The sequence below is a fragment of the Equus asinus genome, chromosome 25 (assembly GCF_041296235.1).
Source record: "Equus asinus isolate D_3611 breed Donkey chromosome 25, EquAss-T2T_v2, whole genome shotgun sequence".
NCBI lineage: Eukaryota > Metazoa > Chordata > Mammalia > Perissodactyla > Equidae > Equus > Equus asinus.
The window spans coordinates 21,144,906-21,159,155 of NC_091814.1; the positions used below are offsets into that span (position 1 = coordinate 21,144,906).

The 14,250-nt window shown below is 35.9% G+C and overlaps 1 protein-coding gene across 1 annotated transcript; it reads right to left on the reverse strand.

Annotated features, from left to right (window-relative positions):
* Window positions 1-2,018: 2,018 nt before the first annotated feature.
* LOC106835791 (olfactory receptor 10X1) lies at window positions 2,019-2,972 on the reverse strand. Its single transcript, XM_014848400.3, has one exon. The coding sequence runs from the start codon at window positions 2,949-2,951 to the stop codon at window positions 2,019-2,021; it is 933 nt and encodes a 310-aa protein (XP_014703886.3). The 5' UTR covers window positions 2,952-2,972.
* Window positions 2,973-14,250: the final 11,278 nt, after the last annotated feature.

A 14,250-nucleotide genomic window follows, 5' to 3' on the forward strand; every position in this document is an offset into this window, starting at 1 on the left:
CACTTTAAAAGTTTGCCAGAATCTACTAGAGAAGCTAAAAGACCCAGAGGTCTTTTTAAAATGTGAAATATATTAATTAAAATTCAATTTCTTGAGAATTAAATAACCATTTCTCTTTATGTTATTTTTAATATAAATTTTATAGAATTTTTGCACTTTATGTATGTTCTCAAGTGTATGTGTATGAAGTCATTCATGAGATTCTCTCATCTTCTATGTCCGTATGATCTAAGAAATGTCCAGATTTTTATTTGTATCATTGTTTATTTTATTTTCTGTCTTCATTTCTTCATCCATCTCACCAGTGAATACTATGATTTATTAACTTTTTCAATATTCCAACTTTTAACTTTTTTGAGCTGCTGCGTTGCATACTATTACATAATTAATTTCTGCTGTTATCTTTTTATTTTTTCTTTACAATCTTTCTCTGTTTATTTAGTTATTTCTTTCCTAAATTCTTCAGATGAATGCTTAGCTTATTAATTTCCAGGCAATGAGTTTTTCTAATATGCAATTTGAAGGTTATGTATTTCCATCTAAACACTTAAAAGCTGCATCCTGCAAGATGTGACCTGTAGTGTTTTCCTTTCCTCCAGTTCAAATCATTGAGTCTAGACTCAGGTTCTTTACTTAACATCATACTTTCTACACCCACTATGTGTGGATAAATTGTTAGTATTTACTTCCAAGATTTTATAGCATCCCTTTATTGGATAATCAGTTCTCAGGGGTGGAACAAAAATAGAAAAAATAGTCTTGTACTGAGGCAGTCACCACAGTTTGAAGAAGGTAAATATTCTGCATGCACATGTGCCACAAAAATTTTCCCAAGGAAGAAAATAGAGTTGTAGCAAGAGGTAACCTTAATCATTGTATGTACATATAATTTCCATCCATTATCTCATTTATTTTTATAACATCCATGTAAATAATGGAATTCAGAAATTATTCCAACACTTTTCATATATTTTATGTACACTGAACTGTAGTACAAAAATTATTTGGTTATAGCAGAACCAAGAAAAGGATTCAGAAAATTCCCTAGGCTTATGCATCTGAATTTTCAGAAGACCACTTACTATTCTTCTGTGATATGACCTCCAAAGAGTTTCTAATTTTCTTCCTGGTGATATAAAGATTGTTTCTGTGTTGATCTGATTTTTTTATTGCATACTTTACATCTGTGAAAATTATTCCAAAATAGCTTTCTTTGTCAAACCCTCAATATCATGGCAGAGTTTTTTTAAAAAATTGCTTTTTAATATCTTCATCTTAAAGGAAATGGAGGTTATTTCAAGCCCTCACCCATGGATTCCCCAGTCATAGAACATGTAGACTCTACTATCCTGTTTATCTATTTGAATCAATGTTCCAAGATATCCTGTATACACAGAAGTTATCATCTGATGATCATCGGAAGGATGCAGTCATGAACAGTATCAGTAATCAGTACAGCATGGGCGCTTAACAAATAGAGATATCATGGCAGATATACACAAGTAGACAGTTCATAATTTCAACATAGTATATCTCCTATTAGAAATGGTTTATTTCCTGGGAGGTATAACCCAGTACCTCACAACATTGCCTAGAAAAATTCCCCAACCTTTACATATTTAGACATTTGAAACCATCTCTTAGTGTACTGGTCACGGGTGTCATTTTTTTCCTTCTACAATTTTTTTTCCCATTCCATCAGTGGTGCAGGACACCCAAAGGTTGGCTGATAGTAGCCTATATCTGCAGAGACAGTAGACACAGAAGTGACTGGACAACTGATAACAGAAGCAAATGTAGATAGAGTTGGACAGTAGAGGAAGTAAAGTAGAAGAACTAGACAACTTCCTTAACAAAATGAGTAAATGGTTGTGATGGCTTAGGTCCCAGACTTAGTCACTTGATCTCCATATGTCAAACTCTGGGAAAAGAAAAACGGTATATTTTCTTCCAGATGTCACAGGATAGATGCTTTGCTGACTTCTGGAGACATTCAATCAGGCAGCAATAATCCAAAACTATTTATTCAAGGATTTTGTCTTTCCAAGCACCTTTCTAAAAGCAGTCTTCATGTCCTTATTCCTGAGGCTGAAAATGAGGGGGCTGAGGAAAGGGGTAATGACAGTGTAAGGAACTGCTATCAGTGTGTCATCTCCCCCTGAGGCTTCTGGCTTCAGATAAACAATAGATGCAAAGCCAAAGTGGATGATGACCACTGTGATGTGGGAGGCACAGGTGGAAAATGCCTTCTGCTTGCCCTCAGCTGAAGGGATCCTGAGGACAGTGGAGAGGATGAAAATATAGGTGAGGATGATGAGCAGGAATGTGCCCAGCAAGCCTGATACTGAGATCATGGTTACAATAAATTCTGTGAGGTCACTGTCTAGACAATTCAGCCTCACAACTGCCCGCATATGGCAGAAAAAGTGTTTGACAAGGTTGGGGTTGCAGAAAGAGCCCTTGAATATCAGCACAGTCTCTATCAGAGAGATAAAGAAGCCTCCAGCCCAAGCAGAGGCCACAAGTTGCCCACACGCCATGTTGGTCATAAGCACTGGATATCTGAGAGGGTTGCAGATAGCCAGGAAGCGATCATAGCCCATCAGTGTAAGGATGAAACAATTAGTGCCACCAAGTCCCAAGAAGAAACACATCTGCAAGCCACAACCTATGACTGAAATGCTTCTACTTTTGGCCAGAAGATCTGCCAGCATCTTGGGGATGATGGTCAGTGTGTAACAGGTCTCAGAGAAGGAGAGTGCACTGAGGAAGAGGTACATAGGAGTGTGGAGAGCTCTGTCGACCCAAGTAAGACCCATGATGGCCAGGTTGCCTGTGAGAGTGAGAAGATAGAGGCAAAAGAACACCACAAAGAGGAATGTTTGTACATGTGGGTAAACAGAAAAGCCAACAAGAATGAATTCCTGCAGGATTGTCTGGTTGATCTTCATTGTTTGAATGTTTGGTATCTGAAAGAAACCACAAGTAAACATTTAACTCTCCATTATTCTTTGAAAATTGTGGTGTGAATAAGAAAAATGATCAGAGTTACAATTACCAAATGATTTTTCATTTAATGATGTGTTTTCCTAATTTTTCATTCATTCATTTCTTTTTTATTCAGCAACCAATTACTGATTACTTATGTGACAAGAAGACTTTTTCTGGCCTATTTTTTTTTAAACAATTTTATTGACTTGTAATACAATAGGGAAAAATATCCTAATTGATGAAGATTCTTAATACTGAAAAAACTACAGAGTATCTAATAGACAAACACAGTAAAGGTCCAATACAGCAACTTCCACGTAATATATGGTCTGTAAACATCTACTGAGTAAATGTTGTTAGTTGATTTATAGTAATTAGAGGACCAAACTTTGACAATGGCTTGCAATTGTTGCAGAAACCTAAAGCCATTATTTCTTCTTGAAGAAGACACATAGGTCCTGAAACATTAAAGGAAAGTAAAGAATATGCTCCCTTTCCTCCAATCTGAGGAGACAGAAAGAAGATAGGATATCGCAATTCCCTTAGGATTAATAGTGATTAATTAGAGTGTGCGGTTAGTAGTGATTAACAGACCCTTCATGCAAGCATAGTACAGGTGGCAATTGAGATTTTGCCCTTTTCTTCAATGCCAAGCTCAGCATCTGAAAACACTAAATGCTAGTCATTCTTTAAACTCTCTGATAATTCTATATCTGATTTAATCACCTCTTCCTCTGACTTCTATATCATGTTGTTTTTCCTTATATTTAACACATTCCTTTACCTTTGTATTATATCATGTTATTGTTTTGCCTGTCCCACATGCCATCATATTTAATAACTAGCATTTATATAGTCAACATTTTGCCAGATTCTTTCAAGTTTACTAATTTTACACTACACAGCATAAATGTGAAGTGCATAGGACCATTGTGAAACGTATAGGGCAGCTGTGATTATTTTAAAAATAAGATAATTATATCTATGAAATGACATATTTACAACTAGAGTCTAGCTTCCCTGACTTTAATTGTATACTCTTTCACTTATCAATGCTTTCTTCTTCAGGAAAGAGACTCTGAGTCATAAATTTCTGTATTACTCAGGGTGATAACATAGAGCTTTTTAAGAGGTAATAATTCCCAATAAATTTGGGATGGACAAGTTAATCAACAATAAAGGGGTGAATCTATGAACAATTTCTGTTTCACTTAGTTATTTAGCACTGCTTAGGATTTGATTTTGAGGCTGGAGATGACCAGATTTTCCACTCAATTAAATTTAATTCAGGCTAAATTTAACTATTCTCATGGCAGAATATAGCTGGTCACTGAGAGCCAGAAGAAGCAGGAGGAAAATGGTCTAAATTACAAATGGTTGCAGAACTAATTCACAACACTATAGACTGTACCTTATAGATCGTTTTTATTCTTATCTTGTTGGAACTGACAAGACCCTTATTCTTTCATAGCCATACATGAATCACATGAGAAACTTTATCTCCTATCAACCCTTTCTCTTTTCCTGTTTCCCTCCTTCTCCCACTGTATCCACACCTTCTTATCTGTGAGTAATTATCTCCCAAAGACAAGAGGAGAGTATTTTTCTGTTTTCTTGCATAAAGATATAAGGGCCAGTGTCTAAATGATCATTGCACTCCCTCAAGAGGTCTTTTAGTGTAAGTCTCCTTAGTATCCAAATTTTGTGTGTTTCCATGGTATCCAAATCCACACTTGCAGATTATTGTTTCACTTTCCCTTATAAACAGCTTTCTGAATCATTCTGGACTGTTTCAGAAAACTTCTCCCTTTCAGAAATACTGGGTCCCAATAGATTCTTCTGTTTATCTCTAAGCCATTGAAAACAATTCCTTCCATCAGTAGAGAACTTTACACACTAATGTTCTCAAGTTCTGTTGAATCTTCACAGTAACTCTATAAGAAAAGCAATTATATGGATTTTGGAACTAAAAGATTAACTAAGTAAACCAAAGAGAAACAAAAAAAGAATAGATTGGCAAAATAAGAATTTGTTTTAGGACCTGGTGTGCTTGGTGCAAAACCCAAGCTCTTTCTAACATAACTACCTCAGTACAGCCTGATTTCATAGCATATGCCATGTCCCCTCCAAGACAGCACAGAGGGAAGGTCTTCAAAGCCATCTTTAAATTCAGAGGCATTTTGAAAATTCAAGAAATCAGTAATACAAATTCTAAGACAGAGTCCTTTCTTACCAATTCTTTCCTTTAATTGTGTAAAAAATACTTACTTGGTGGATCATCAGCAGTAGTATATGAATGTCAGAATCTCCATTTACTTCTGGCATATTCTGAATGTGTGTGTGTATGAAATGAGAGTGCAATACCCCATCCTATTCTCACCTATCTCTGAAGTTGTTGCCAAATCCACTTGCTTCAAATTTAATTGGGAAGGAAAATCCACTAACAAAAGAAATAAGCTCGTTCCAAAGTCAAAGAAATGGTAATTGGGAGAAAATGTAGTGACAATTATGATGAATAGAGAGCCAAACCATTTAGAATAGTTTCCTACCTTGTGTATTTTATCAGAGCTCCAAAGCCTATTCAGTGTTACAGTTAATGTTCTCCCAGGATAGTCTTCACATTGTTGGAAGCATGCTTTGTTCTCCACTCAAAAGAGACAGCGTTTGACTTAGTATGAAAATCACTGTTCTAAGAGTCTGGATTCTTAACTTTACCACTGCTAGTTCAGTGACATTGGGAAAGTCCCCGTACCTTCTGGGTCTAAGTTTCCCCAGCTAGGAAGTGAGGAAAAGGTCCTGATTTGGTACAAGCTTCAGCTTTCTATGACTTTAGAGATTTTTGACATGAGTTGTGAGGCTAAGCCATACGTACTGTGATCAGTTCTCACCACTGACTAAACCACGATGGTTCCAAGTCATTCCTTCCACGAGTTTAGAGATATTGTGTGATTAGCAACAGAGGTTGAGGTTCCTCTGCTCTAGAGGTTTGGTTCTGGTTAGGGGACCCAAGGGAATTCCTCCCTCTTTTTCATCAGAAGGAGCAAGAGAATTTTTCCACTCAACTTTGTAATTTGTTCTCATTAGTTACAGGGCTTTGTGTAACATGTAACTTGTAAAACTCTCTGGGAATCTCTGGGGATTTAAAACTTGCAGAGTTCATACCCTGCCCATTAACAAGGCTTCCTGCTACTTCCTAAGTTTTATTTTGGCAGGGAGGAGAGTGCATGAGAAATTGCATCCCGGGCTGGCCTGGTCGTGCAGTGGTTAAGGGTGCATGTTCCTCTTCGGTGGCCCAGGGTTCCCCGGTTTGGATCTGTGGTGGGGACATGGCACCACTTGGCAAGCCATGCTGTGGTAGGCATCCCACATATAAAGCAGAGGACGATGGGCATGGATGTTAGCTCAGGGCTACTCTTCCTCAGCAACAAGAGGAGGATTGGCAGCAATTAGCTCAGGGCTAATATTCCTCAAAAAAAAAGAAAGAAAAAATAAAGAAGTTGCATCCCTAATGCTCATTCAATTTGCTCTCTCACTTCCCACAACACACTCTTTCCCTCTCAACAGTGACTCTCTTCCTGGGTGTTAAGAAGGGCTTACAGTGGTTAAAGACTGTACTACGGGAGAACTCCGAAGAGAATCTTCTTACAAGGGATTTATACTTCAGTGGGGGAAAGAAAGTAGTGCCCATGAAAAGTGAATTACAGTACTCTGCTGTAAGGGCAGGAAGATAAATCCTCTACCCTCTAGGTCCTTCTGGCTGGCCTAAGAATTCAATTGACATGAGATAGAATAACAGGAGAAAATCAAACAAAACTTGATAACATGTGTATGTGGCAGAAACCCAGGTAAACTGAACAACTTACCAGAATGGCCAAGGCTGTCACCTTAAATACGATTTTCAGCTAAAGACAAAGGAACATGTTGGAGATAGTGGATGGGGCTTCAAAGGAGAGAAAGACAATTCACATGGAAAAGGAAAAACAAATGTTTGGTATATAAGAAATGGCTTAGCAAGGACCCTCACAGTCTTCTTATACTCAGGGTTATCTATGATGATGGCCTGTCCTAGGGACAGGCCTTTTATCTTAAACTCTTTTAGTCAGCTAGAGGGAAGGTCAAAGTTTCTTTCAGAATAGTGTTTTGTTCTTAAATATATTCAAGCCAAAGAGATATATTTTGGGGTGGCCAATTCTGATCTCCCACACTGCCTTTATCCATGGGGGATACATTCCAAGATCTCCAGGGGATGCCTGAAATTACAGTTAGTAACAAACCTTATATATACTACACTTTTCTTATACATACATAACTATGATAAAGCCTAATTTATAAATTAGACAAAGTAAGAGATTAACAACAATAACTAATAATAAAATAAAAGAATTACAACAATATACTGTAATAAAAGTGATGTGAATGTGGTCTATTTCTCTCAAAATATATCATACTGTACTCATCCTTTTCATGATTCTGTGAGGTAATACAATGTCCATGTGATGAGCTAAAGTGAAATGAATGGCATAGGCATTGTGATGTAGCATTAGATTACTATGAACCTTTTGACAATACATTGGAAAGATCATTGAGCCATGACGATGTCAATAGTTGGATGTCAGGAGAAGATGATGTCAATGGTTACTTGAACAGAAGCATTGCGATACTTCAAAAGTCAATCTGATAACAGAGGGCTACTAAATGACTAATGGTAGGTAGCACAGGCAAAAAATATAACATAGATATGCTAGACAAAGGATTGATTCATGTCTTGGGTAGGATAGAACAGGCTGGCTTGAGATGCGTCATGCTACTCAGAATGATCACAATTTAAAATTTATGAATTGTTTATATCTGGAATTTTCCATTTGATATTTTCAGACCATGGTTGACAGCAGGTAACTGAAATCATAGAAAGTGAAAGCATGGGTAAAAGTGGAGTACTGTATGCTGTAGTGTGCTGAAGATTATGATAGTGAACAGACACGATAAGACAAACTGAACCTGTGTGGTCAGAGAAGGTGCCATGGAGGAGGAATGTTGGGAAAGACTTCTAAAGATAAGAAGGGTTGGAATTCCAGTTCCTGCTAGGGTATAATACCTTGTTGTAGTCCAGCACTTCCAATTATGTAATCACTACATTAAATTGGTTAAATAAACATATTTCAAAAGTATATAATATAGTGACAGTGAGATTTTAAAAACACTTAAAGAATATATATATATATATGGATGGGCTATAAGCACTTGAAGAAATTCTCAACATTGTCAGTCATTAGGCAATACAAATTAGAAACACAATGTGATTCTACAAATGATTGACTATTCTAATGTTGGTTAGGATTTGAAAGAAATGTAACTTGTATGCTGCTTTTGGCCATGTAAATATTATAAAATAGTTTGGAATTTTGGAAAATAGTTTGGCAATTATTTAAAAAGTTTAATCTATTCAGATTCCAGAAAAACATGGTATATATTCACTTTGCTCTCTCCTCTAAATACAATTAAATAACTTGGAAGTAATTCAACGGACAGTCATAAAATGACTCTTAAATGTGAATAAGAAATTATTAATTATAGTTAATAATGTTGTATTGCATATTTGAAAGTTGCTAAGAGAGTAGATCTTAAAAGTTCTTATCACTAGAATAAAAAAATTGTAAATATGTATGGTGACTGATGTTGGCTAGACATTGTGATTATTTCACAATATAGAAAAATATTGAATCATGAATTTGCACACTTGAAGCTAATATAATGTTATATGTGAATTATACTTAAAAAAGTAATTTTTTTTTTAAAAAAAAGAGAAGATGAGTTGGCTAAGGACCTCAGGACTTGAAGAAGGATATCACAGTGAATTTCCAAGGGTTTTTAAATTTTCCCCCATATATCCCAGACTGGGATGCAGAGGACTATGCCACTTGTAACTTGAAGCTCTCAATAGGACTAGTAAAAAAAAAAAAAAAAAGGAAAATAAATGTAAAGTAAAAAGCAAATGTAAAGTCTATTTTCTCTGGCAAAGGATCAGGAAAGGGTAAGACCAATAGGGACTTAATATGGAGATTGATAACCAGTGGCAGTGGGGAGCCTAGTCTGCCTACACTGGAAGTGTCAGCAGAGCTAGGATCCTAACTCAGTCCCCACCTCACAAAAGCCAGCCAGGTCTTATCTGCCCATAGTCGCATTGGCAGCAGAGCCAAGGGAATAGCCCATCCTCCACCTCAGACCAAGATAAACAATACCCTAGACCACAAGACAAACTTCAAAGAATTTAAAAGGATGGAAATCATACCAAGGATATAATGGTTTTCTTACCATAATAGAATCAAGTCACAAATAAATAACAAAAAGGGGCTGGCACCATGGCCAAGTGGTTGGGTTCACGCCCTCCACTGCAGGCAGCCTAGTGTTTCATTGGTTCAAATCCTGGGTGCGGACATGGCACTGCTCATCGGGCCACGCTGAGGTGGCATCCCACATGTCACAGCTGGGAAGACCCACAGTAGAGAATATACAGCTAGGTACTGGGGGTCTTTGGGGAGAAAAAGCAAAAAAATAAAATCTTAAAAAAAATTAAATAAATAAATAAATAAATAACAGAAAGACAATAGGAAAATCTACAAAAACATGGAATTTAAATGATCCATGGATCACTGAGGAGGTCACAAAGGAAATACAAATAATATACACAACTGAATCAAAATGAAATTACAATATTTCAAAATTTGTGGAATGCAGCTAAAGCAGTACCAAAAGGCAAATTAATAGCAGTAAATGTTTACATTGGAAAAGAAGAGAAGTTTTTAATAAATCTTCTGCATCTTATCTCAGAAACTAGAAAAAATTTTTAAAAATTAGCCCCCAATTTGATGTATAATTTAATGCAATTTATTTCAAAATCCTCTCAAGGATTTCGTAGAAAAGTTGAACTTATTGTATAATTTATATGGAAAGTCACAAGCCTTTCAATAACTACAACATCTTGAAAAAGAAGAATAAAATGGAAGTAATTACTCCTTCAAATATTAAAACCTACTGTACAGCTACATTCATCAACACTGGCAGAATTTAATAGAGACTGACTCTATTTTCTGTTTTCTGACCTCATTTAAACCTTTAAACTCCGTCCTCTTCTCCTTCTGCCACACATCTGGGCAAGCTTATAGGAAACCCTAGTGCCCCTTCCTTTATCACCTGTGAGAGGTTCAAACCATGCAAACTTCTGCACAGGAAATCTCATCCTGCCTCCACTGCCTAGTCACCACAAAACCCCCAAGCCAATCTCCTTTTCCTACCATCTCAAGTCATTTCAGATCAAGTTTTATCATAAATAAAACACTAATTTTTACTCGTCATTATTAAAATATCTAAACATACTCTAATGTTTAAGGTATAATATTGCTTGTGGAGTCTGAGGGTTATTTATTGCAGAAAAACTGGGCGTTGATTTTCTTTCCTATTTTATTATTTATATTTAAGGTGTACAACCTGATGTTTTGAGATATATATATATACACATTGTAAAATAATCATTATGATCAAGTTAATTAACATATCAGTCACCTCACATAGTTACCGTTTTTTATGTGTGTGATGAGAAAAGTTATGATATGCTCTGTGAGCAAATTTCAAGTATGCAGTTCAGGATTGTTATCTATAGTCACCATTCTATACATTTTATCTCCAGAATTTATTTATCTCGTATAACTGAAAATTGTATTCTTGACAAATGTCTCCCTGTTTCTCCCTCCCCACAACCTCTGGTAACCACCATTGTACACTCTGTTTCTATGAGTTTGACTATTTTAGATTCCACACATAAGTGAGATCATACACTATTTGTCTTTCTGTATTTGGCTTATTTCAGCTTATTTCACTTAGTTTAGTGTCCTCTAGGTCCATTCATGTTGTCAAAAATGGCAACATCTCCTGCTTTTCTAAGGATGAAAAATATTCCATTCTATGCATATGCTACATTTTCTTTATCCATTCTTCCACTGATAGACATTTAACATATTTCCATTATCTTGGTTATTGTGAATAATGCTACAGTGTATGCATAATTCTAAGTGCTTTATGTTTTGATGTTACTGATATTGACATTTAAAAATATCATTAGTTTTGGTTTTTGTACCTTATATAAAGTAAAACAGTTGATTTGAGACCTTGCTAAATATACTTATTAATTTTATAACTTCTTTTGTAGATTTAGTACGATTTTCTAGGTATTCAGTCTTGTTATTTGCAAATGAGTTCTATTATTCCTTTCAAATCATTATAAATTTTATATCTTTTTTTTTTACATTATTACACTGATTTGGACCTCCAGCATAATACTGTTTAGAGATGGTAAGAGTGGTCATCTTAGGGAAAAAGAGTTCAATATTTCTCAATGAGGTATGATGTTAGCTTTAGTTTTTCATAGAAGCAGAATTTTTATCAGCAATGGGTATTGATTTTTACAAATTTTTTAATAAATATTGAGATGATTAGATCATTTTTTACCATTTGTTTTGCTAATTTAGTCAATTATGTTAACAGATATTCAAATAATAAATCAGTCTTTCATTTTGGAATAAATTCCTTTTGTCATGAAATTTTGTTTTATAAATAGCTGGATTATATTGTCTAATATTTTGTTAGGAATATTTTTGAAAAGACGTTTATGTGTTAGTCTGAAATTTTGTTTTCTTATACCATTCTTGTTAGGTTTCAGTTTCAGTGCTATTCTGATCTCATAGTATAAAATATGAATTGTTCTCAACATTTTATTTTTTGAAGGAATTTGTGTAATATTGTTTTCATTTTTCCTGAACTGTTTGATACAATGATACGATTAACCAACGAAACCATCCAAATCTGGAGTTTTCTTTGGGGGATATTTTGTAGTTAGAAATCCATATCTTTAACAAATTTTGGGCTAGTCAGGTTTTCTATTTATTTTTGTCACTTTTGATAGGTTACTTTATTTCTTCTTCTTTGTCTTCTCCCCAAAGCCCCCCAGTACTTAGTTGCACATTCTAGTAGTAGGTCCTTCTGATTGTGCTATGTGGAACACCACCTTAGCATGACTTGAGTGGTGCTAGGTCCATGCCCAGGATCTGAACTGGTGAAATTCTGGGCTGCTGAAGCAGAGCGCACAAACTTAACCACTCAGCCACAGGGCCGGCTCTGAGAGGTTGTGTTTTTAAGGGAAATTTTTCTTGTTATCTAAGTTTGCTTACTGACATTAACTTCTTCACAGCTTGTCTTTATACTCTAATTGTTTGTAGGATCTGAATTAGTACTCCCTTGTTCATTTCTGCTTTTTCTTACTATTTTCTCCTTATTCCTAATGAATCTTGTTAGGGATTTATCCATTTCATGAAGAAGTTAAAGGACTCAAATTCCACTATTGCAGACTTTTTTTCTATTATATTGTTTACTATTCATATCTTTACTATTTTCTTTCTTCTCCTCACTTTTAGATTAATTTGACTTTTTTCCCAAAAATACTAGATTCTTAATTTTTAATCATAGGTCATGTTCTTAATACTTTCCTCTTTTCTTAATATAAAAACTTTATAAATTTGCCTTTAAGCCATTTTAGCGTCATGTTACAAATTTAAACATGCTTTGTTTTTATTATCATTAAGCTAGAAATATTTTCTTATTGTACTTTTTTACTTCTTTGACCATGAGTTATGTTAAAAAAAAAAAAAGAACCATTTGTTAGTTTTGCTTTATTTATCTGCCCAGCACTTGTACCAATTACTCCAGCCAGAGATTGATATACTTTGGTTGGTCTAGCTAATATCAAATGGCCCTCCTGGATTGAAGCATGAGTTGAATGTGTAGGATGTTTAACCAGAAATAGAATGAATGGGGATTTTGAACATGAAATAGAAAAGAAGTTAATAACGGTGTGAAGAGATTCAGTGGTACTTTTCTTAGATAAAAATTATTAAACATGGACAAATGCCTTAAGAACAATTATGCAAAGTCACTGGAAACTGACCAAAATGAATCATAAATTTGGGAAACACAAGTGATGACAGCATCACAGTGGAGTGAGCTCTTCCCCTAGGGTCTCACCATTAAGATAGAATGAAAAGGATACTTATTAACCAACTGAGGGCATCCACATAACACAATAGAAGTCTGAGAGATCCATGCACCTTATGTCTGAAAGTAGGGGTGCAGGACTCCCTGGTATGCAGTGGAAGGAGATAAGCAGATACCCTCCTTCTCCCAGGTGGCAGTAATCTAGAGCATAGGACCTCATGTGGTGGATGGTGCACAACTCTGAGAGGAGGAGGTGGAAAAGACAGCCCTCTACAGGAATGCTTTCACTCTCAAAGTTGCTTCTAAGTCCACGGGAACACTCCACACTGAGGTGGCTAAGCCACAATGGGAGGTACACCCACGAAGCTGAGCAGACCATGTGGGCAGCCAGTGAGTCTAGAGCTGGAGCATGAGTGGGAAAGAAGGTGCCTCTTCCCTCCCCATACCCTTGGTGCATCAGCTTGGACAGTTAGCCAGGGTGGGGTACCCCTGGCAGAGTGTCTGTGCCTGTGTGTGTCAAGCAGTGGCAGCCCAGCTCAGAAAGCCTTATCAGCACAGCTTCCAATGGACAGGCACAACTGCCAGGGGTCATGGCAGACTCAGAAAACACAGCTTCTGCCCCACCCCCAGTGGCAGCAGGTAAAATCTGTGACCAGATACTACCACTATATGACAGCAAATGTCCACCCCAGCAAACAACATGAAGAAATATGTTAATACTCCAGACCAGAAGGAAAATAACAAGTATCCAGAAACAAATCCTGCAGTCAGAGAAATTTACAATCTAAATGACTGATAATTCAAAATAGTTATCATAAAGAAACTCAACAAGTTCCAAGAAAACGCAGAAAGACAGTTCAATGAACTTAGGAATAAAATTAAAGAGCAGGGGAGATTCTTCACAAAAGAAATCGAAACTATAAAAAAGACAACCAAGCAGAAATGTTGGAGATGTAGAATACAGTGAACGAGATTAAAAAAGAAATTGGAATCCTTAAAAACAGACTGATATTATAGAGGACAGAATTAGTAATTTAAAGAAAAGAAAAAAAGAAATGTTTCAGGTGGAAGAAGAGAGAGAGCTAAAATAAAAAGAAATGAAGAAATTCTTTGAGAAATATTAAACCCAATTAGGAAATGAAACATACAGATTATAGATATTCCATGAGGAGAAGATGGGGAGAAAGAAGCGGAGAGCTTTCTCAAAGAAATAATAGC

Excerpts from the sequence above, each read along its gene's own strand:
- LOC106835791 (XM_014848400.3), bottom strand. The coding sequence starts at position 2,951 with ATGAAGATCAACCAGACAATCCTGCAGGAATTCATTCTTGTTGGCTTT.